General features: G+C 37.2%; 1 protein-coding gene and 1 pseudogene across 2 annotated transcripts in view; one reads left to right on the top strand and one right to left on the bottom strand.

Annotated features, from left to right (window-relative positions):
* The first annotated feature begins 1,293 nt into the window (after positions 1 to 1,293).
* Positions 1,294 to 2,691, top strand: LOC148855246 (UDP-glycosyltransferase 91C1 pseudogene; annotated as a pseudogene).
* Positions 2,692 to 8,801: 6,110 nt separating this feature from the next.
* Positions 8,802 to 26,057, bottom strand: part of CPSF73-II (cleavage and polyadenylation specificity factor 73 kDa subunit-II) — a 60,918-nt gene continuing 43,662 nt past the window's right edge. The window contains exons 10-14 of one of the 2 annotated variants that reach the window (XM_088983446.1): positions 23,465 to 23,569; positions 12,420 to 12,561; positions 11,099 to 11,195; positions 9,453 to 10,317; positions 8,802 to 9,320 (exon numbers count right to left, since the gene is read on the bottom strand). In XM_088983446.1, coding sequence (XP_088839572.1) covers positions 9,286 to 9,320; positions 9,453 to 10,317; positions 11,099 to 11,195; positions 12,420 to 12,561; positions 23,465 to 23,569 — 1,244 coding nt within the window. In that variant the 3' untranslated portion in view covers positions 8,802 to 9,285. Of the gene's footprint in view, positions 10,318 to 11,098; positions 11,196 to 12,419; positions 12,562 to 23,464; positions 23,570 to 26,057 lie in introns of both variants that reach the window. The other variant, XM_088983447.1, reaches the window with a different exon arrangement.

Genomic DNA, 26,057 nt, shown 5'->3' on the forward strand with positions numbered 1-26,057 from the left:
CTCTCCTTAGTCTTTCTCTCCCTCTCTTTCTATCTCTCCTTTTCATTTTCTTCTCCTTTGTTTTTGTTCTTCTATAACCACCGAACCACGAACAAGACACTATTCATCTTCCTCTCCAAAAGAGAATCAGCGATGGCTAAACGTCTCTCTTTCTGTTCTTCAACAACCTATTTGTCAAGGACTAGTTCCTATTTCAGAGACACTGTTCATCGTCTGGTTCCTCTCCACGAACAAGACATTGTTCCTCTATTTTAAATATCTGAGATCGAGCTACGAGCTATATTTTAGATATCTAACTTCAAACATAGAGGAAAGAGGCCAAACGACAAGTCCGCTGGCCACAATTCCTCACCGCCAATTGTCGCCAGTGGATCTACAACTGGTGTGCTACTAGGGTTTGAGAGTCGAATGAGCGGAGAAGGGGGAGGTATAACCTCATGGAGGTATTTTAGTCATTATGCAAATTTGTCATGGACTAGTTTGTTCTAATATTTTGGTGTGCTTCAATAAGTACTTAAAAAAAATTAAATTGAAGTCACTTTTTCAAAGAAGTAATTAAAAAAAAATATTTTTCTCCACTTTTTTACTAAATACCCATAAATATTTGAAATCTAATGTGTGGTCCGAAGTAATTATTAAAAGTATTAGGAGAAGGAAAAAACGGTCTTAGTCACAAAGTTCAATTTTCTCGCGAGAGATTTATTAGGAGAGAAAGCGCAAAGATACGGGAAAGGCCCAACGCTCACCAAATTCAATTTTACAAGAAAACGCCGAGTTCAAGAGGACATTTTTGTCCGTGTCAAATAATTGGTACGGGGTAGAGCTGAAAGTAAATAAGTATTTATAAACCGAGATAAATGATTTCTGAGCTGAAAAAAAATAGTTCGTACAAGAAGACAGTGGAATTACACAACTGTGACAGCTGGCAACATCGTTAAAAACCCTTTTTTTCTTTTCATTTGGATTTGGATGGCAGTGAGAAAATTCTACTAGAGGACAGTGATAACTGTCCACCGTCCAATAAATGATAATCAAGGGGCCAAAAAGTCTTTTCAGATAATAAAAATAAAAGAAAGACATAAAACAGTAAACGGTATAGAGGTAAGAACTAGGCAAGCCCCATTGGAGATACTGTATTTCATTTAAGTAGAGTCCAGAGTCCAGTCCTCCCATCATCCCCATCACTTTGTTGATCACTGAATTTCTACTCTGTTCTTTTATCCAAGAAATAACTGAAAGTGGTCTTCTTTTTCTTCTTCTCCTGCTCGTCTTCTTTTATCCAAGAAGGAAATCATGGGCGGTGAAGTGCACGTAGTGATGCTCCCATACTTGGCCTTTGGCCACATGATCCCATTCTTCCATCTCTCCATTGCCTTGGCCAAATCTGGGATCCGAGTTTCCTTCGTATCAACTCCCAGAAACATCGATAGGCTCCCTAAACCACCTGTAAACCTATCAGCTCTTTTAGAATTTGTTCCGTTTCCCTTGCCCATCGTCCCCAACACCAATGGCGAGACCTTGCCTCCAAATGCTGAGGCCACCGTCGACGTTCCTGCAGACAAGGTACCACTCTTGGATGCCGCCTACAATCTCCTTCGTGACCCCTTCAAGCAATTATTGTTTGACAAATCACCCCATTGGATCATCCAAGACTTTCTTGCTGACTGGACAATCGACATTGCCAAAGAACTCTGCATACCAATTATCGGGTTCTCCGTGTTCGCTGCTATAGCCAACGCCTTTATTGGCCCGCCGGATTTCATGGTTGGAGATGCTCGTAAGAGCGTTCGACCAACCGCCGAGAGTCTGATGTCCCCACCCCCGTGGATCCGTTTTGAGTCTTCTCTTGGCCTCCCCTCCTACGAAGCTGTTAGCTTTTTCCATGGTTTTTTTGGGAAAGATGGTCCAGCAGAAAAGATAGCCACCGTTCTCCGTGAAAGCAAGGCCGTGGCCATACGTACTTGTCCGGATTTTGAATGTGGTTACTTCGACGTGCTGGAGACGATGTACGAAAAAGAAGTTATTCCAGTTGGATTATTATCTCCCACACCAAGTGATCATGGTGGTGACGAAGAGTGTGAAGAGTGGATCAAAATTTTACACTGGCTTGATCAACAGAAACCCAAATCTGTGTTGTTTGTTGGGTTTGGAAGCGAGTGCAGACTGAGTAAAGAACAAATTGAGGAGATAGCTCGTGGGGTAGAGCTCTCCAATTTCTCATTTATCTGGGCACTTAGAAAATCTCACTGGGCAGGCAACGATGATGAAGTTCTACCTCAGGGATTCAGCAGCCGGACCTCCGGCCGAGGAATCGTCGGTATGGGATGGGCCCCACAATTGAAGATTCTAGCCCACCCTTCAATCAGGGGATCCCTGTTTCACTCGGGATGGGGTTCAGTCATAGAGACCCTACAGTATGTTCATCGCCTTGTCTTGTTGCCACTGATAATCGATCAAGGTATAAATGCAAAGCTGCTGGTGGAGAAGAATTTAGCGATTGAGGTGGAGAGAAATGAAGATGGGTCGTTCAGCGGGGAGTCCATCGCCAAGGCATTGAAACGAGCGATGGCGTCTGAAGAAGGAGACGAAATGAGTCAGAGAGCGAAGGAAACTGCTGCAATAATCTGCAATCGTCTACGGGAAGCGGAATACATGAATAAGTTCGTGAAGTATCTCACAAATAACCATTAACGAGAGATCGCAGGGATGGAAAGCAGGAAGTAAAATAGCGATTGTGTGTGTCTCTGTTGTTTGTATAAGATTTTTTTTTCTGTGTCGTTCACTTATCTTTGTGTCTGTTGTACGAGATTTTCTTTTCTTCGTGATTGTCTGTTTGGAACCCGGATTTCCTGCACTTCTCATTGAGGTGCTGTGCGTTGTGCGTAAACAGGTGAGAACCAATTTAATTACAGTCTCCAAAATCAAATCCTCATTCACACCATTGCGAGTTGCGAGCAACAGAAGAACCACGTGCTTCAACCGCGCAGGAACAAAGACCACGACGACTCTTTTTTTCTTCCAGTTGTCCTGTCTTGGGGAGAGGAAGAGAAATGGTGAGTTCGAGAAGATTAACAGTGTTTTTCTTTCAATTATCCGAATAATTATTACAAAGGTAGTATTAAAAAATATTATAACAGCGGATTTTAATTTTAACGGGAAAGCTAACGGAAGGGGTCTTCGTCTTAAGGTAATAGTACAAAAAGGTCTTTGTCGCAAAACAAAGTATAGTACAGGGGATTTTTTTAATTTACCCAAAAAATATTATATATTATCAATAAATATATTAGAATAAAACATAAAAAATATTATATATTATCAATAAAATGAAGTAAAAATGACTTGAATATTATATCCATAACCAAAATGAATTAAAATTTATTTGTATGTAATTTTAATCTATGAAAAATTAATAAAAACACAACTCAAACCAATTAAGGGGGTGTTTGATAATATAGTTTTTCTGGTGTGGCCATTGTTTTTTATTTTAAAAAACAAGGCCATGTTGGCCGATGATCAAAATTTTGATACAATATGCTTTGTACGGGCGTTTCATATTGTATTTTGGGGTCTAGAAACACTTATTTACAGGTGTTTTGAGACCCCTTTTTCTTAATAAAAGTATTCTTAAAAACATCCCAAAAAACTAAAAAAATAATAAATACACATAATTTTTAGTATCGATACACATTGAATCTCGATGTTCGAAAACCCCCCAAGTATATATCAAAAAAACTATATAACTAATAACTAATGAACCAAGTGATAATCATCGAAGTAGTATTTATCAAAATTCAGGAGATTGCTTGATAAAAGCCCTAGTCGTATCATGTCTTTCAAACAGCATAGGTTTTACCTTAAACATTTGCATTTAAATTGAATCAGAATGGATTGTATGAGATCAGATAAAAGGAGTGAATTCGATCGGATCAACTTCAATAGGATGGAATTCGAATTCTGAAAATCAGTTAAGGTTTACAGGCTTATAGTCCTATTGAAATTATTAAAAGACCCTTCATTGTCAGAGAGAGAGAGAGAGTGTGTTTTTTCAAGCTATCTTACAATGAAGAAACTGGTCCCTACACTCTGGTGAAGCTATCCCAGTGGTTTAACGTTTAAGCCTTAAAAGGCCTCCTTCCTTGGCAGTTGGCACTCACTCTCGTGAATCGTGACAGTGGCATTGAAGCTCTATCTTGGACTTGGACACAAGTGAGGGTGACTCCAACAGTGTCGACTACTTGTGGGATCCACGTATCTGAAAACATTAATTAAAATGATTATTGGTTACGCTTCACGGCTTCAGGCATTTTATTTGTGACACAATGGCACACCTTATAATTTGGATCGTCATGACGTCTCTTCTACCAACTCGTCATCCGTCGACTCTCGTTGTTATTACGGATTTTTCCTGTGTGTTAACGTCTGCGCCCCCTTGAGGTGACGGGATCACACGCACATCCTCCGTGTATTCGAAATATCTTTCGTGAATATTTATTAATAAGTACAAGAGATATTTCCGATGCATGGTAGAATGTGCATATAAGGCGCCAGCGAGACGCTAATCGTAAGGAGCAGATCCAGTCTCCGTGTAAATCAGATTGTGTCGCTTAGCATGATTTTGGACAGGTCCAACATGGCTTGGTACAATAGCCCACGGGCCGTGTTAGGTTCGGCATGATAATCCGTACCATACAGGGCCTAGAGTTTGAAGTTCACGGACTGACATGATATGATCAAGCGGGCCGTGCCACTCGTGGCCCGTGTGTTGATATGGCCCATATATATATATATATATAAATTATAACTATATAATAATATATAGTGTATAATATATTAATAAAATAAACATTTTTTTTCAATTTTATTATACTAATTTATTTAATTATTATATATATAAACAATTGTATACATCAAAATTCATATAAAATTAAAATTTTAATTTTTTTTATTTTTTTTAAATAAATAGGCAAAAATAGCTTTGGCCTGGTCCATGGCCTGACTTGGGCCAAGGCTTGGCCCATAGGCCAGCCCGGCCCATGGCACGGTACGGGCCCACTTGAGCCTGGGCCGTGAGCCGTGCCGGGCTGACCCCCAAAATTTTCACCTGGGAGGGCAGCACGGCCCATGACAGCCCACGGGCTGCCTACGGGCCATGCCATGCAAGCCCGGCACGGCCCACTTTACACCTCTAGCTCCCTGCCTCAATGGAGTCCAGACTGTATCTCCTAAATGTACCTCAGAAATATCTCATGTATTTATATTTATTATTTGTAGGGAGATATTCTCAATACAGGATAAGATGTGGCTATGAGGTTGGTGTGAGCAGATCCCAGTGACAACTATGGGAGATGGTTGGGATGTGCTGTAAGGCGCCTTCTGTAAAGTGCAGACTTGAATTCTTTCCCTTTTGTTTGTGGAGGCGTGGTGTTTTATTTCATTCTGTATTAGAATTGAGCTGTGGTCTCTTATTGATATCACATCATAGTGTAAGACCCGTTTAAACTAAGATCGGCTTCAATCAGTGCAAGACCAGTTCGAACACGCCTTTACAGCCTTGCATTGGGAACATCTCCATACTTCTGTTTTGAAACTATGCCTTGCACTGACAGAATTCCAATCCATTCAAACTCTGTTCAAACAGCCTTTACAGCATTGCATTGGGAACATCTCCATACTTCTGTGTTGAAACTATGCCTTGCACTGACAGAATTCCAATCCATTCAAACTCTGTTCAAACATCCTTTACAGCATTGCATAGGGAACATCTCATTGTACTGAATCCTGTTTCTCTTACCTAATAAAACACTCTCCAACAAACTACCAAATACCGGCATGATCTAACACTGTACAATACTGTATATCTCCTACATCTCAGCCTGCATTGAGCGTCAACCATCTGGATTATCAAAATGGAATCCACCATGTATGAGATGTGTGGTGTCCAATCATATCGATAGTGTCAGAAATTTCTTTTTTTTTTTTGAAGAATGACAGTTCAACCCAGTATCAGAATTTTTAGGCTCAAAGTACATTTGGGGTAGGTGCCATTTGGAATTGATGCTATTCACGAGCATGCATTGGTGCGTAGAGCGGGCGTATTTGACATTTTTGAATATTTATAATTCTGTAGTGGGATTCAAAAATCTGCAATGGGCCTGTTCATACTTCTCCGGTTTTTTTTTATGACATTTTCAAATTTCCAACAAAACAAGATGCTTGGCATTGTCATCCAGAAGGGGTGTTCACGGCATGGTCTTGGAACTGTTGTTAACCTGGATGATTGGACCGTTTGACCCAGAGACCATCCAAGCAATCGATTCTGTTTCACCCCCTAGAACCATTCTTTTGCCAAAAACGGCTGATTTGGTCAACAATCTATTGACCTAAATGGTCAAATCATCTACCTGAATAATGGTTTTGGCTGTTTTTTTAATTTTCTTTTTTAAATTACAATGGACCATCCATTTGGATCAGACTATTGAACCGCTGACCTGGAAACCGGTGGCCAAAGAGGTTTCAGGTCAGTTTTTAAAATATTGGCTCACGGTTCACTTAAATCCTCTGGTGTTTTAATATTTGTGAACCAAAACTGAACCAAGTCAACTGGTTAAACGATTAACAGTTTCAGTTTATTGGTTTTTAAATTTATAGAAAAACATACATAATAGATAATAGATAGATAAGTGAACTTAATAGACTTTCTTTATTCCCCAGGTAAAATTACACAGTGACTGTTTTATCCAAAAAAAAAAATGTGGTATTGTTGAAGGGATAATATTGTTTCATCACGTATTAGCAATTTTCAGTGCGGATGTATAAACAATTTACTTAAATCGTATGAGGGTATTACTTGCCTAGGTAACTAAGCCGCTTAGAGAATCATTCTTTTGCGCAGGACCCACTAATACCAAAATAGAAATACAATTTTATTTCTACTGTCATTAATGAAAATACTTCTTATTTATCATATTTATTTTTGTTTAACAGGATGATGTGTATATATAATATTAGAGATGTGCCCAAATTTTTTTATAGATTGTCTTTAGTTTTTGTATTTTTATACATTTTTTAAATTTTGGTATTTTACTATAACATCATGGATTAACTTGTTTGAGGCAAATGGTTTAACAGCTAACCGACCACTACAAAAACACGATTTCATTACAAGGACAGCTAAAAAAATATACCTTTTTATACTATTAAAACTATTGTTCATGTATTTAATTACTGAAATTTAATGATGTAGAGGGGTATTCTAGTTAAGAAAACATCCAGAAGTTGGGAAGCTATTTCCACTCTTTATTAGTAGTATATAAATATAGATTAAGGGCATCTATTGGAATCAAAGGGTATGTGCTCCATAAATGACTGAACCCAAAATCCAAATCAGCACCTTAAAGAATGATTCCAACAGACATCCAGTTGATTGTAGCCCATTGACGAGTAATCTCTTGGATCCAGACATCCAGTTGCCTGGTTTCACCCCACATTGGTTGTAGCCTTCACCCTACTTAGCTTGTATTTCAACCAGTGTAAATTTATTTCATTACAATCTTGTATCATGGTTATGGCCTTATGGGAGCTACTCTCATGGTTGTAGAGCCTAGACGGTCTTCTTGAGGATTAAACATGGGTTGAGTGGCCATGTTTTACACAGCTCGTTCCAACTACGCTCCTTCAATGAAGGAGACAAATCAATTCAAAGAATTAGCCCAAAAATTGGGTTCTGAAGACTGAAATGGACAGTTCGGTTTTGATTTTGAAATCCTCTATTTCTTGAGGGCGAATAAATGCGTTGAATCGACTCCGGATCACCTGCCCATTAGAAGTTTGCTCACATCTACCCACAATACATTGGATAATACTATGTAGGAGGATGAGATGTTCTCCATGTATGACTGCGATATTATGTGGGTAGATGTGGGCAGAATTTGTATGGACAAGAGATCCGGACTCCGTTGAATCATAAATGTATTTTTTCATGGAGTTTGTGAACAATAACTCTTAACACAAAACATGTATGCCTTCGTGATATTAACTAAAAGTTTGTTGCTTTGATGGGTCAGTGTTATAAAGAATCACGCTATGACTCACCATCTCTCTCTGTGGTCTATGTTGGTACACGCATCCATTCGAGATGCTACAATCAAATACAGGCATAGACTAGTTGAGACTTGAGACTTCCGTTTACAGATTAAGAATCCATTTGGAAGGGCTGAGCCATTTAAATTCGATTTTGCAGCTTCTGTAAACCTATTTTTCACTTTCCGGATTTTTACCAGACAGGTTGCTCTTGTAATGTCAGAAGCCGCTACGTGAAACCCCTCCCAAAAAGGCACTACCAAAGGGCTGTCAATAAAACACGTAGGCACACAGTTGCTTTTGTTCTAAAATTCAACTTGCTGTTTTTTCTATCTTTTTGGTACGACAATTTGTCAAAGGATTTTTTATATCATATAGTAATAATATTGAAACAATAAAATCTGATACGTATCGTATGACACGGCAAGGTTCAAAAAATCATTATGTATCAGCCAATATGTATCGTATCGAGCCTTTTCCGATACGCCCCTAAGAGGTTGTATCAGGTCAGAGCCTGGTTCAGAGGGTCGTTGGAATTTAAACCGACCTCTCTGAAACAAAATCGGGAAAAAAAAAAAAAAGTGGAAGTAAAAAAAGAAGAGGCCGATAATGACCGATACGCCCTCGATACTTTGAACCTTGCGATACAACAGTGCTTTGCTTTTGAGTTTCTATTTCTATCGAGCAACAGTGCAATATCTCTTCATGAAAACATTGGGATGTGCATTAAGATACACATGGCTGGAAAATATATATAAAAAACACTGAATACAAGTTTTGGTCTCTTGGATGAGTTTAATTAAGGTAATATACAAAAAAATAATACTTTAATAATTTATCTGGAGTGTGAATTATTGGGAGACACTTGGAAAACATTGTAAAGTATTAACTCACACCACCCAAAATACAGAAAGTTTGCAACAGGTAGGATTAGAATTCCACCTACAAAGACTTCCACCATGTTTGATCTAGAATTTCCCATGGTATTCTAATTCAGTATCCATCTTTACTTCACCAAGGAAACTGGAGTGCCTACTAAAATGATGCATCAGAACAAACGTATTAACATGATTGACTTAAGTATTATGGGGAGCCCACTCTGTCTAAACTCATTCCGATTTGCCTGGACACAAAAATAAAGGATACGATGAACTACTTTCTCCTTGTCAAACGAATGATCAGCCACTCAGCAGCTCAGTAGTTATATCATAAACACAAGGATGAACTGGAACGATCCTCAACTGGAAATGGTTTTGAAAGTTACTAGATTGGAACTTAAGGTAAATAGTCCAAATAGGACTAAAAAGAGCTCGTCTCTGATTTTCTTTTTTTAGAATATGGAGTATGAGGTCTTGAATATGTTAAATACAAACCTTGCATGACAGAAATGATTTTCCATCCCAGCTTCTCATCAAGAGTAGACCACCTGCAGCAAAAATGTACTGCAGGCTTATCTTCAATAACCTCCTTGACTTTGTATGGGCAGTTGGCATCTGGGCAAACATGGACATGGAATGACTGCAGCTGTAGATTGTCAGGAAATTCTAGGATTTTTTCTCCTGGAAATTTGTTGGAGAGTTCTACAAATAAAAGGTGGAGCCACAAAAATTGTTCAGAAGAAAGCCAAATGTTCTCCAAAGAAGGATCTGCAATTTTTATCGATGAACTTGACATGGCACATGGCTGTAGAGAAGTGGAAAACCCAACAGGCTCTGATGATTCACTCCCATGTTCATGTGATTTGGAGTTATCCACGTTTCTTACATGTACAGGACAGCAGTAAGCAAACTGAACTTGGTGTTCTTCCACTCCCAACATTGGCAGCAATTCAGACTGGTGTACAATCTGTGCTTTTTTCATTTTCTCCATAACCAGGATTCCTTCAGATACCTTGTTGTGTCCTGTCTGCACCATTGGAAAGGACTTGGTATTTGATGAACTGACATCTAATTTACCTTCTACACAGTTCTTTATAGACTTGAGATTTGGAATCAAGCAATTCTGGACAAATTTGGATGTGGCATCCACTTTCACATACTGAGTTGATGGAATTTGCACTGTATCATTATTTGCAGGATAGAAACACTCAATTCCTAATTCAGCCTGAATTCTCCCTTTCAATGAGGCCATCTTAGGCTTCTCACCATGTACAAGAATCACATGCTTTGGAGAGAGAAATTTGACAAGATCCATAATCCCTTTGGCATCTGTGTGAGGACTAAAAGAGAGCTGATGAATCTGTATTACATAAAAATTGCTCAGAACTGTAAATAATTATCAAAATTGCTCAACAATGAGCAGGATGTTTTGGTCAGTGGAACAAGTATCAGCTTCAGCTTATTCAAGTCATTAATTCAGTTGCAGTTTCTTTTAAGTTATGTAAGCTAAAAATGTTGAATTTTATGGTATTCCTGAAGTTGTATGTCCAAAGTTGATAGAAATCCAGGGCGGATGCATGGTTGATCAGCATACAAGGAACTAGGACTACACCTATTAACTGCAGTGTAAATTCCTTCAGAACTTAACTGCACTTCAATATGGTTACTACATCTACTTCAGGTACTTATATTTTTAGCATAAAGTCATATCGATGCTTTGTTCTAGGTAACAGCCAGCAGGTAATATAGATGGGAAGAAATGGTGGCAGTGGCTGATTAATTTCTAGTTTCTCCTATTTCATTGAAAAGTAATGACTAGATTTTCAATATTTTCTCTATCTCCATATGAACCATTAGATTGGAGTATTAGGTCAGGTTTTACCTTACATGCATATATGAAGATGAGGTGATAATGATGATGCTGGTGATGGTGATGGTGATGGTGGCAGTGGTAGTGGTGGTGTCTGAGAAAGGAGGAGGAAGAGGTGGAGGCAGTGACAGCAGATGAGAAATTTTTACTCTCAACTATTTCATTGAAAAGTAATGACTAAATCCTCAATATTTTCTGTTTCAGCAAAAAACAAGTGATGCTGGATAATAACCATAATACATGACTAAAGAGGTTGAGAACGTATACAAACCTGGCATCGCACATCAATTTGAGTATCTTTATCCAAGTCAATTTTGGTGGGTTTACCTGACATCAACTTATGTCCTATTGTTCCAGCCACACAATACCTATAAAATGAAAAGAAAAAATAAGATGGACAGTTGAAAGCAGTCCAGGATTCATGCTTTGCATTTTAATATTTTCAGTTGAGAAACTTGGAAGCTGGCAAACAATTTCTAGCTGAAACCACAAGGTGCTAAACATAGAACAAAGATTTACTGATCAGGTTTATGGGAAAATAGCTTTAAGGCATTTCAATTTTATTTTTCTAAGGGAAGTAATATTGGCATTTTCCCATTTTTGATAAAGGGCCACACCCCTAATCATGAGACAAGAAGTACATCTTTGAAAAGACAAAAACACCCCCATAATAATAATAATAATATCACAAATTCATTAAACTAGTAAATAAGCAATGTTTACTTGATAGTATTTTGAGATGCAATTAAGAATACTATAGCTGTTGGACCATAAATAGGAAAGTAATAGAAATTTCAACAATGAGAAATTAGATGGCAGACAGACAAATAAAAAGAATGAATAAATAAATAATTGCTGCATGCATAATTTACGAGTATAGGGAATTCTTGGTGACAGTAGGGATCCTAGTCACCTAGGCACATAGCTGCTTGTCTAGGTGTCATCTACACAATAGAATTTTCGAAAGAAAAAACACCTAAATTTTTGGTTGATTTCCTAGTTTTCTATACCAAGTAGCAAGCTTACAAACTGAAAAAAAGCAAAGTTCTTAACTAAATGATCATGCATATCATATAGAAATGGTAATTCGTTATATTCAGAAGGCACTAGCATTTTAAACAACATAAATTTCAATACTCCAAAAACTATTACAATACAACAAGTGTGTAATAGAGAAATATGTACATATCTTATAATATGTGGATGTAATTATTCACAAGTATCATGTAGTTGCATGTTAATTGGAACAAAAAATTAAATCAAGAAATTATTATATTAAAACTTGCACCAGATTTCAATAAAAATGATATTTTAATAAGTTCTTGTCCAAAGGAGAACACATGCACAAACAAGGATTAATAGCCATGCTTTTAGTTCCATATACACTCTTACCAACCCAAAATGGGTTACATTCATGGATATCTATATATTCCGACCACTAAGATGTTAATACCCATACTTCTTGCCTAGTTGATCACCTTGGTGGTTGGCCTCATACATACACAATTGCCTAGGTGACACTACAATTACATTGCATCTAATAATTACACTTGAAAGACAAAAGTGTAAGAATGATCAATAATAAAAAGTACCCAGGCAGTGTAACAAGATTTATTTCAGATGGAGCCCACTCCTTGAATACTTCAAGTGAAAAACCACCACTGATCATCCCAGGTGTAGCAAAGAGAACACAAGGTCCAGGAGCATTTATTAGAGATCGCTCAAAACTGCGAACTGAAATGCACATAGACCTATAAGTGAGTGACAAAGTAACGAGTCAAAAAGTAATGAGATCAAGATCCTTTTTTTTTGGTTAATTAGAACTGTATGAGAACTACTGAAAACCAATGAACACATATACTGCTTTTGTTTATAGACATAACAGCTATTAAGAAAGAAAAGAAAGAGAACAAAATTTCAATACTTAAGTAATGTACATTGTTGCAATCCCATAAATTAAAAGTTGTGTATCTTATCAAAAGAAGAATGTCTGTAAAAGTTGCATAACAGTTAGGAACACAAAAGGATGGAAGCCTTCTATTCTGAGATTAAAGATAATTCTAAAACTTCATGATATTAATTGTTTCATATTCCACTATCCCAGATGAACACTTTGTGTAACATTCCAAAAAGCAGCAAATTAAGTAAACAATATTTCTAGTGCTTTGCAGACACAACATGCACTCAAGGAACTTGTCCGCAATAATGATTGATAACTTGTAACCTTATTAATTGAAAAGGAATTATTGATTATGAACTGTGGGTGTCTTGAACCCCAAGATATTTTTAGATTATATCAGATGACTAACCCATAGCATTAGCATTCACAAATGGCATTCCTGAAAACGATTATCCCTATAAACCCCTTGTTTGGCTATAGCATCAGCCATACAGTTTGCCTCCCCTTTTGCCCATAAAAAGGCACAATGAATTCCCACACAGAAGTTTCTGAAAATACTAAGATTATGCTGGTTAATTCTTAACAGTCTAATGTAATATAAATTTAGTGGATTGCTATAATGATCTTTATATCTACTTTACAATTTGTACCCACCTTTTTCTTTTTTTTTTTTTTTGATGAATGAGTAAACAATGTTATTATAGATAGGAAAGGAGAATACAATCAGCCTAGGAGGAGGCAGAGGATGCTACCCACCCTTAAATCATCATTAAAGGAAATTCATTGATATGTTACTAATGTAACATTTGTTGACAAGACGAGAGAAAAGGAGGTACAACACAATACTTTGATAGCAGAAGTGCATTTATCTCAGTCTTATTAGCCATGGGAACAGAAAGATTAAGAAAGATCTGGGGCTCAGTGGCTGAAGAAGATATTTCATTTCTCGGTGCTATAATATTATGTGAGTAATGAATATCAAACTTTAACACAGAATTTAATAAGACAAAATGACTAAATGAGACAAACCACATTTTGTTGAGAAAGAAAATTAATAGTTCGCAATAGATAAAGATGTTCAAATTGAAGATTCAAGACCAGAAAAGTGATGCAAACACAATATCAGGCAAGCAGTTCCTAAGCCCAACAAGAAAATACAGAGAACAAAAGAACGAAAAAACTAATTGCTGAGGCACAAACGCTAATGCAGCTTCAAAATTCGGGATCTGCTTAACAGCTTATAGTTCATCATCCAACCATTGGATTGATCTGAATTTCGACATGGTTCATGAGCCTACAAGAAGCATTTAAATTATGGGTTCAAATGGAGAATCAAAGAACATCATCCAGTGACTCAGGATAGTTGGTTTGTTGTTCAAACTAATCAAAAGTCTAAGTGTAGATTTTTCACCAGTAGGTTCCAATATGTTGATTTCTCACAGTTTGGAGATAATATGGCTATGTTTTCCTTAAAGGTAAAGTAGATAATACTGGATATTGGGTTTTCTTAAGGCATTAATCATGTAGGACTTAGTAGAGTTGGCTTTTTATAGTTAATAGAAATAAATTTCATAAAAAAGGAAGAAAAGAGAGGGGAAAGGTATATAATAAGTATCCAAGCTTTGGGTTCAAGCATCTAAAGGAAAATGGAGAAGCAAAAGGATATCATCCGGTGACAGTATGATAGTTGGTTTGTTGTTCAAACTAATCAAAAGTCAGAGTGCAAATTTTTAACCAGGAGGTCCAATATGTTGATGTCTCACAGCTTGCAGGTAACACAACTATGCTTTCCTTAAATAAGCGTAAGGTAGATAACGCTGGACATTGGGTTTTCTGAAGGCATTAATCAGGTAGGATTTAGTAGACAGGGGAAAGGTATAAAAGAAGTATATGAGTTTTGGGTTCAAGCATCTAAAGGAAAAACTCCAAACCTCGGCAAAGAGCCTAAACTCATAATCCCAAAAAGGACTACATCATCAACACTCAAATATTTAAACACATTGCCAACTCTAATTCACCAATAAAAGGGCAAAAAAAAACACTCCTATCACTTAATCACACTTTTTTTTTCAAATTTTAATTTTATGATGAGTTTTTTTATTGGTTAAATTTTATAACCAATTTCATCCACCATATCCTTCTACAATCCAAACCTCCAACTGTTGTTCCAACTTCTCCACACTCTCAAATAATAATTAAAAGAAATACACTAGAAGTGAACCAGTCCTCTAAAACTGATATAAACTTGACTAAAATTAGAGAGAAAAGTAGAAGACAACAGTACAAAAGAAGAAGATGGAGAAAAGAAGAGGAAGAAGAAGAAGAATAATTTCATTTTGTTAATCTTCTCTCTTTCCCCTCTCTAATCATTTTGTTAATCTTCATTCATTAAGCTAATTGCAAGTATGCCCTTAAGTGGGTGGCCAGATAAGCAGGAACTTAAAGTAAGCTTATAAAAAAGAAATAACAGGCCCATTAACAAACAAATAAATAACACACCACAAGAATCAAAGAATAGATACAAGGGCCCATTTGGCCTAGTCTCTCTATACTCCCCCCTCAAGCTAAGCATAAATGTAAAACACAACTTGCTTATATAGCGTGTTAGCATCCCTCTTGGAACTCCCTTGATCAAAAACATCAGCCAATTGTTCTTCTTAGGCAATAAATGGCAAGCAAACTTCTCCTAAGGAAACTTTCTCATATAAAATGTTTATCAACCTCAATGTGCTTACTTTTGTCATGTTGAACAGAATTATGTGCAATGTTGATAGCTGCCTGGTTGTCACAGTAGAGCATCATTGGCTTTCGTAGTCAACTCCCATATCTTCTAAAAGTGATCGCAACCACAGTAATTTTGACACACCATGTTCCATTGCCCTATATAATGCTTCAATAGAGGATCTAGCAACTACAGATTGTTTCTTATTCCTCCATAAAAATGTTCCCTGCCACCAAAGCACAATATCCCAAGGTGGATCTCCTATCATCATGTGTCCATGTTTGTCAAATAGAATACCTTTCCTTGGAATACCTTTCAAGTAACACAAAACTACTTTTGCAGCAACTAAATGTCTATCTCTGGGAGAATGCATAAATTGACTAATAAAACTCACTACATAGGAAATATCCGATCGAGTCATGTAGAGATATAACAACTTCCCAATCAGTCTCCGAAACACTCCCCTAACAGATAAAAATTCGCCATTAGTAGCAGAAAGCTTATGATTGGGATCTATAGGGTTGGAGGCCAGTTTAGCGCCAAGTTTACCAATCTCTGCAAGGAGGTCAAGAACATACTTGCGTTGAGAAATGAAGATACCGTTCTTAGATATAGCAACTTCAATTCCCAAGAAATACCTGAGATCTCCTAAACTTGATCACACATTCAAGTTAAGAAACTTTTTGATTTACCAACAATGTCATCAACATAAACAATCGAAAAAGTCACCAAAGAGTTACTTCTTTTCAAGAATAAGGTATGGTCATATTGAGATTGTGTGTAACCAAATGAGACAAGAGCTGCCTTGAATCTCTCAAACCAAACCCAAGGAGACCGTTTGATACCATAAATGGATTTTTGCAATTTATACATCTTCCCTTGCATTTTCTTTCCATACACTTCCAAAAGCAAAGACATGTAGACATCTTCATGTAGATCTCCATTCAAGAAGACATTTTTAACATCAAACTGGTGGAGAGATCAATCAAAAGTAGCAACTTGGGACAACAAAACCTGGACTAAGGTCATCTTAGCCACAGGAGAAAAAGTCTCAAGATAGTCAATACCATACATATGAGTCTAGCCTTTAGCAACCAATCTAGCCTTAAATCTCAATAGAGCCATCAGAATGATATTTAATGGTAAATACCCATTTACAACCCACTGGTTATTCCCTTCTGGCAAATCCACAATATCCCAGGTATGGTTCTTATGCAAAGCATCCAGTTCAACCATATCATAGCATCCCTCCAAGTTTAGATAAGGCTTCTGGTACAAACCTGGGTATCACATGGGAAGAAACAAAAGCAAGAAAAGAATAGTGGGTAAGGGATAGAAGGCTATAGGACAGGTGTTTAGAGATACAATGGGTTGTACACTTCCACTTGCCTTTGCGAAGAGCAATAAGATGATCAAGGTTTGGGAAGGAAGTAGATGGGTTAGAGGAAGGCTAACCAATTACCTCAGTAATGATGGCTATGAACATGTACATAGCAAGTGCACCCAAAAACATGGAGAGGAAGAGAGGAGATCTTCATCCGGAAAGAGAATGCTAAAGGGGGTTTTGAAGCCCAAAACCCAGGAAGGCATACGGTTAATCAAAAAGGTAGCAATAAGAACAACATCTCCCCAAAATTTAGTAGGAACATGAGATGCAAAAAGGAGGAATCTGGCAAACTCAACCACATGACAGTTCTTCCTTTCTACCACTTCATTCTGCTATGGAGTGTAGGAACAAGAACTTTGATGAATAACCCCAAAAATTTCAACATAGGATGAGAAGTTCTTCTCAAAATACTCCTTAACATTATCATAACAGAATATTTTGATCCGAGTGTTAAACTAGGTAAGGACAAGTTCATGAAATTTTTGCACAATAGTCGGTACTTCATCCTGAGATCTTATGAGAAATCCAAATGTAACGAGAATAATCATCAATAAATAGGATAAAGTACTTGTAACCCCCCATAGTAGGCAAATGATATGGCCCCCACACATCAAAGTGCACAATATGAAAAGAAGAAATGAATTCGTTATTGCTTACTGAATATGATTGTCTACAATGCTTTGGTAGTTCACAAGACTCACAATGAAGACTCAATAAAGGCACACCCTTAAACATATTGGGAAACAAATTACTCAAAGCAGAAAAAGACAAATGACCAAACCGAAAATGATATAACATGACTCTATCAACAAACTTTAACAAAACTGACTCCAAGGCTACTCCATGAGGTGGTCCAAGACTCCTATTAGGTGTGCCCAGCAAGTATATTCCATCGCCTCATGGCTACTCCCAATCATCCTTTGAGATTTCAAGTTCTGAAAAACACAATGAGTAAGAAAGAAGATTATGCTATAGTTCATGGATTTAGTTAAGCTGCTAGCAGATAAAAGATTTGTATTAAGTTTGGGGGCATGAAGAACAAAGGATAAAACAAGTGTGTCAGAAGTCTTGATATCCCCTTTGCCAAAGATAGGAGCAAGAGACCCATCAGTAAGAGATATTTACCAGAGAGAAGATGATATGAACAAAAAAGACAAGACAAGCTAGTCATATGGTCTGATGCACCAGAATCAATGATCCAAGGGATTTTATGATTACCTAAAACAAAAGCATGGTTTGCAAAGGCACAAATACCTAAGTGAGCAAATGCAGATGATGATGATGTGTTGCCTAAAGAGTGGGATGTAGAGGCAGTGGCTTCCAAGTGATTTAACAACCTTCCATACTTTTCAAATTTTGCCTTCATTGTTGTATCCCGCTGGTTCAGAAGCTGCCCATACCTCTCAAGTTCGGCCCTTACTGCAGTAGCTGCAACAGACTCCAGAGCAGTTGTAGTAGGAGGGGCCGGAATGTCACCAGTAACTGCCATGTGCGCATTTCCCTTCTTATTTTTCAATCTAGTCAGCACAAGATGTGGGTGAAGCTTCCAGCAAGTGTTTATTGTGTGTTTAGGCTTCTTACAGTAGTCGCAGATCAAATCTCTTCTATCTTCTTGATTTCACTACCACTTTGTTTAAGTTTCACAGCACTTACCATGGAAGACTAATCAGAAATAAGGTTTTTCATCACATCTCTCCTGCACTCCTCCCCTGACACAAAGGCATATGCCTGGGAGAGAGTAACATTATCCTTGGAAAGAAGGTGTTATCGTGCAATATCATACTCAGGATTAAGGCCAGCAAGAAATTCAAACACCATATACTTCTCTAGATGTTTCTGATAGGTAGTTGCATCCTTAGTGGTTTCCCAAGCAAATGTCTCTAAATGGTCAATCTCCTGCCACAAGGTTTTAAGGACTGGAAATTAGGCTACAATAGATCTACCTCCCTACCATGTAGAAATAATCTGATTTCTCAACTAATAAGCCCTAGCAACATTCTCCTTTTGTGAATAGGTTTCTGCAACCCCAACCCATATTTCCTTAGTTGTATTTGCCCATAAAAAAATTTTACTTATATGGGGCAACATGGAATTACACAACTAAGTCATCACCATATAATTCTCCTGTACCCACCGGGAGTTGCTAGTTTCGGGTTTCACCTCTTCACCAGTGATATACCCTAATTTCCCACAAGCACTAATGGCCATCTTTGCAAATTGTAACCATTCTAAGTAATTTGCACCATCCAACCTAACTCTAGTAATGGCCCCAGCCCCGAAAGGGTCTCCAACACCTCCCACTGGTCCCATTTCACTCCCGGGCTTATTTTCAACTCCGTGGCCCTCCATGCTTCTCAAAAAACGTAAAGAAAATAACTAAAATTTGCAGCAAGATCAAACAAAACACCTTTCTGGTGTCCTAGACTTTCTTTCTATAAAAGATTCCTTTTCTGTAGGACAAGAGAAGAGAGAGAAGAGGCAGTCGCCCTCTCTAGAAGCCTCCAAATCAAGCAAGACTTGAATCGCCCCTTACAAAAAAACTCCAAGGAACTTTAAAAAATTAGGGCGCCACTTCCTATGTAAAAAATGAAGAGTCCAACAGAAAAAGGAAAGATGGGGAAAATGAAGATTTTAGTAGTCAACCAAGATTGTAATTTTTTTCCCTAGCCACCTACCTCTCATTATATTTATACTTAACTTATAATATGAGATATTACAAGGATGCTCTTAGTAGGGCGGCTACTAAAATAACTGAACAATCACAACTTAAAAAACATAAACTAATGGGCCTAAAGCCCAACAACTTCCTAACTAAATAAAAACAAACCAGAGGCTCCAACCTCTCTTTTTTTTTTGTTTCATTATTTTAAGTTTCCACCATGAACTGTGAATCTGTGATCAGTTTTTTTCTCCATTTATTCACTTTTTGACATTTCCTTGAGATTTCTTTTTTTTTCATTGTTTTTTACACTATAACAGGGGCTCTGCCCCACATCTTTTTTTTTTTTCATTCATCAATATCAACTTTTTAATTCTGTTTTATTTCCAAAATAAGGGCTCGGCCTCATTATTTTTTTTAATTTTATCTATATCTGATTTTGTTTTTTAGCCTAAAAACAGGGATATAGATAACCCTATTCTTTTATTTTTTTCTTTCATGTTAGTATGTTATCATGTTAATTGATTTATTAGTTGTTTATTGTTATCACTTAGCAGTTAGCTTTGTTAATCTATTTGTTAGCATTTAGATTTTAGCAGTTAGCTATATTAGTTCATTTGTTTTAGTTCATGCAATATTTTTGTTTATTGATTATTAATTTAGTTTTTCTCCTTTTTTATATAACTAGATAAGGAAGAAGGCAATACTTCTCATGAAAGTAATAGGAGAGATCCAACATGGAAGTATTGATATCTACAAGACCCTAATAATACAAACTCAGTCACTTGCAAGTTCTGTGAAAAGGTAACTAATAGAGGAATCTATAGGGCAAAAGTGCATATTGTTGCTGGTAGGACGAATGTTAAAGAATGTACCAAGTGCCCTAAAGAAGTTAGAGAATAAATTTTATCATATATGCAAAAGAAAAGAAGTGTAAACGAAAACATGGTGGTGGAAGAAGTGGATAGGATTCCTGATTTTGATGATCACGAGGATATGATTGAAATTGAAGAAGATGATGATGGACAACAATACAAGTTCATGGTGGTGACCGGCATCAAGGAAAGTGGAACTTTGAGAATTCAGATGTCTTCCCTGTTAAATCTCTTTGCAACAACCTGACAAGGGAGGAAGACTTTAATTTCCAAAATAATAGGATCTGGAATGGGAATGTACTGTCTAAAATGGGTTTCTTTGTCTGGTCCGCAGTCCTGGATAAAATTCTTACAAAGGAAAACCTAGTCAAAAGAGGTATACAGGTGCAGGATGAGAGGTGTGTTTTGTGCAATAGAAGTATGGAAACCCCAAGTCATCTTCTGATTCATTGTGAGTTTGCTGACTTGGTTTGGGGATGTTAGAAATTTGGGTCTTGTGTTTTCCAGCTGATGCAGTAGTTTTTAGGGCTTTTTTTTGGTCAGTAGTTTTTGAGGCAATTTGGTATGAAAGAAACAACAAAGTATTCAAAGGGAGGCAGAATTCAAAAGAGGAGGTTTTCAAAAAAGTTTTGGGCATGTTGTTTTCATGGTTGGCAAATCACTCTCTGTTCAAATTCAGAATTTCAAACATACAAGTTCTTTTTTCAATAGAGATTTTCTTTTTGTCAGGAATATGTAAATTTCTTGCTGGTTGGGTTTATTGTAAGTGGGTCTGTTGGGTTTTCCCCAGTACAGATTCTCTCTGTACAGGGATTCTAGGTTGATTGTATATCTTGAAACCTTTTGTTTTATTTTAATACAACACTTTACCTTTCTCAAAAAAAAAAAAAAGAAATATATATTAGTAGAGAACTTAATATCTCTCTTCTTCCTCATCAACCATTTTCAAACTGAGTTGTTTTCTCTGTGCTCAAAGCCACCCAAACCCTCCATCCACAACTCCTCCCTCCTGTCTTTGGTCACCTTTGCTCTGATCTGCTTCCCATTGAGATTTTTTACCTCATAAAAAGAACCAAGCAATGAACTCTTATATTTCATATTGAGAATTGCAAGTTCTGATCAAAGGCTAAGTCCATTCCCATATGGCTGCAAATGGATAGGAATAGGATTAAATTGGATATACCTAGATCAGAATTTGATTCAAATAGAATTCCGATCACAATCGCATATTGAACATTGATAAACTGAACTACAATTATCAAAATATTATATATTATTAACAAAATACACTAAAAATTACATTGATATTGTATATCATGGACAACATGAATTGAAAATAACTTATGTAAAACTTAAACCTCTGACTCTTTCGTGAGAATATAACATTTAAAGCAATTTTAATGACAGATACAATATAAGGATCACATCAGATCAGACAGATAGGGATCAATCCCATTTAATCCAATTATAAACAGATGGATCACAGATACCCTTAACCAGATTGAACTCAAATTCAAATTTGAACAAATGGATAGCATTTGCAACTCTACAATCTACATTCTCATCTATCAATCTCCCCTTTGATTGTTGAAGGGATAAGATCATTACCAAAATACCCTCTATTAAACTCTAATTCTAAAACAAGACTCAGTCCAATTGATTTCCAACTAATTGCTCCAGTTTTTCTGTTTAACCAAAACCAAATGTAGAAAAGGGTCAATCATTTAACCCACATCTCCCCTACCAAAACTGTGGTCCAACCCAAATGAAAAGTCAAAGTGATTGTGTAAGAACATGGGATTAGCAATCCTGCATTATAAGCAGAGGTTAGGCAACCACAACTTGCAACCCAAAGTGTGATGCAAGCTAGGTGTGTCGTATCACAACATCAAACTTGGTCAAACATCGAACTATTTTACCAAATACTCAAATCACAAGTTTTAAGGCAAACAGCTGGCCAGATCACAGGCAATTAAAACACGAGCGCCAAAGACTGGGGAAAGGATGCCATAGTTCATGTCTTTGTGTGCACATGTTGGGAAAAGAGTATCCAAGTACCAAAACCCATGATGACACGTGGTGACTTCTAACTAACCCAGATGGGGCATATTGGATTAATTAGAAGCAACCTTCTAAAAAGGAAGCCAAAAATGAACTCCCAAAAGGAAAAGGTCCTTGGAGAAAGCTATAAATAGGAGGATCTCCAAAAGAGGGAGGCCCTAACAAAATTCACACACTATCCTCGTGAGTCCCCTAAGAGTTCCCGCCCAAGAGTCCTCTTTTCCCGCTTCAACTCTCTCATATCTCAGATCTAAGATCCCCCTTCTCTGCTACCTCTGACCACCCATCTTGCAAGCTAATTGGTTATCCTTCCTACAGAGACCTTCTCAGTGCCAATCCCACCCTCCTACAGATTGCATTCCCTTCTCCTAGCAAAATATCAATAATTCCTATCCCTTCGAAGTATCAAGTGAGAAAATATTGATGGAACATTAGAAAATGATATGCAATGCAGAAAAGATAGGCAAAAAATAATTTCAGAAGAAAACCTTAAAAAAAATAGATCTGAATCATTCTTTCTTTTGATCTATACTACAAGCTTCATGAAAAATTGAAAATGACAAAAGTGCCCCTAAAACTCATGTGACTCCCCTGAGAGATCGCTCTATTAGGAAGGGAACTCCATGACACCTGTGTATTACCTCAGAAATTATATCATGGAATTCACCTTGTAATGTACTTGGCACCTCCTTCCATCTAACCAAAAAATAAAGAATAAAATAATATCATACTTTAGTATCACTACTGGCTGACTTATTCTCATACTTGAGCATCTCCATGTAGTTCATGCTTTCCATGAAACAACAGCCAGTGAGAAGGAAAAAGTACTACTTGAAGTGGACAATATGATGCACCATTCACTAGCTCATAAAGATGCATTTAAAAATATATTAAAACTCCTATAAAAGGATATGGATCTCTATTAACTTGTAACAAACACTACAATAAGAATACCCAAATATATTATCACATGCTGGTAATGTAAAACACTACTAGTGTTGATAGAAATAAAAGATATACATAACAGAGATACCATGCTTGAAGTCAAAGGCATTCCGTGTTGCATATGTATCTTTGACCTTTTGGCTAGTCCACCCAATAAGCATCTTATAGTACATATTGGCTTGAATAGTCAAACCTGAAATGCATCAGATCATAAATACCAGGGACTATTACATAAACAGTCATACCATTAGTAAAAATGGAAATATGCATATTAAAGTCGCAAAAGCAAGATTCCATGAGCACCTAAAAAAGGAATCAATTCCCAGTGATGTGTATCACATAAAAGAAGATTACCACCGAAGCAGAGTGCTAATACAAATAAGGCTCTAAGTGGGTTAAGTTTGCCCTATAGACACAATGCACTTCAACTACATCACTGTAGAGGCCCTCTTGAGTAGCCTGGGTTCTATTCCAATAGGTCTGACAATAATTGGATCAGAACCATGTCAACCTGCTCAGGCTTGTATAATTCAATAACTGCTGGATGTGATTCCCAGAGCCACATGAAAAGAAACAAGAAGTGGTTTCATGCTAAGTACTCGGTCACCAGTAACAGACACATTCTATGAAAATCCATAATGCACTAGCCCACAAGCAGTAGTTTTTGGTCATGCTTCATTCTATAACACTTACAAAAAAAAAAAAAAAGATTAAGCATTCAATCATATGACTGTAGGATTGGGAATAAGCAGCAAGGGCTGCTAAAAATTACCAGATGAACCTAACTGTTACCTTCCACAGGTGGATAGTCTTATCGATAAACTTCATATCCCTCTAACATAGAGGAAGCCAGCATAGAATTGGGAGAGATCTCAGAATCGACTGCAATATCATTGCCCAAGACTTCTTATATTTACCTTCCAGAATCCAATCTTACTTCAATCACTTCAAACATGAACTCTTGCTGGCTTAAAAAAAATATATACACTAGCTGACTCAAAGTTCAACCAATGGTAATACAAAGTTCATACAATTCTTACTCTTTAATCCATATCAATTCTTTGGGAGGATCTAGAGATAGCTTCATTAAGAGAATCAACTTTTTCCTGAGGGAAATACAAAAGAAAGACTACAAATGTCCTGGATATTTTTAAAATGGAATGTCAGAACCTCAGATATAACTCAACTTCAAAAATCTTGGACTCCAAAGTAGTCAACATTTTAAAGCTCTAGATTTACTTTAGTACCTTCCTTGTCACATCCTAAGACAAAGGAAAGCAAAAGGGAGGGGAAACACTTGGCTAGAAAGACTTCACTGACTTGCTAAATGGCCTGCAGATTTACTACAAAGGTGCCCTCGAAAATTCCCATTACCAAGCATACTTCCCTTCTCTCTCTCTCTCTCTCTTTTCAGAAGAGAATGGGTGATGTTTGTCCAACTGTAGACTTAAATCTGTTAATAAGAAATATGATAAGAGAAGGGTCACTATAGCTTAAGAGAAGAAGGTTGAGAAATGAGATCCAATATATAGGACAGAGGCTTCTGTAGGATGGAATGAACCAATGAAGAATTATCCAATAGCAAACTTATAAGGAATAAAGCAAAAATTAAAGGGAAAAGGAACATTTAAGAAAAGCCACACAAGTATCAGAAGGTGAGAATCATATAGTTGTCACAAAGAAGAATGGTTACAGAAGATAGCAAAGATCCAAAGGAGGGAGTGTGAGGAAGGCGACAATGGGAGAGGAGAGAAACTTCAGGCCAGCGGGGAAATGGCGACTGGAGATGATCATTGAAGCAAAAAACTTCCTTTTCGAGCAGGGAAGGACAAAGGGGAAGGTTTACCTGAAAATCAAAGAAGGTAGCAAGGTGACGATTCTTCTACCAGAGGAAGCGTGTTATTGGTTGAAAGGATTTGTTGATGGAACTGTTAACACCATACGGGAAGAAAGGATGGAGAAACTCGGTGATCTGTGGGGCTAAGAGATTTGAATCAGTACTAAAAAAAAATGGAAGAGGGTGGTTTATAATGGTAACAGAGCATTTTGGCAACAACAAAAGGCAAGTATTATGTATACCGGAAGGACAGAAGGGGCGAGTATGGTTTTCTTTTGCTCTTAATCTTCAGGCATTTCTCATAGAAGTTGAGAGGAGAGTGGCAGAAGAACCTGATAGGAGCCCAATGGAATGTAACCCAACCAATCTGTGCGCCCCAGTATTGGTATCTAGTTCAATTGAACATCAGACAATAGCACTTAAAGAAGGGAGAGGTATTAGGGAGAACAGGATGGTATTAATGGCAGACAGGGCAATAGAGGACTGGACGAAGATCTTAGAAGCAGTTGCAGAGAGACTGGACCTAGAAGAAGATGCAGTTTTATTACTGTTCACTGAGAAGAAAGCCATTTTAGATATTGGCGACAAGAAACTGAACTTTAGCACAGTCCAAATAGAAGGTAGACTGATACAGATACAGAACTGGGCTCCAGTTTGCAATGAAGTAGAGCCAAGAGATGATAGCTTCTTGATCAAACTTCTAGGACTTCCCTTCAATCTATGGAACAAACCAACTCTAAGGAAAACCGTCAGAGCTCTGGGTGGAGTTCTGCTGGAAGTTAAGGAACCTGCGAACCGTGGAACTAAAGGTTGCAGGGGTTAAACCAGAAAACCTGCCTCGTTC

Source organism: Nelumbo lutea, chromosome 4 (assembly GCF_056320005.1).
Source record: "Nelumbo lutea isolate HS-2025 chromosome 4, American lotus-T2T, whole genome shotgun sequence".
Classification (NCBI taxonomy): Eukaryota; Viridiplantae; Streptophyta; class Magnoliopsida; order Proteales; family Nelumbonaceae; genus Nelumbo; species Nelumbo lutea.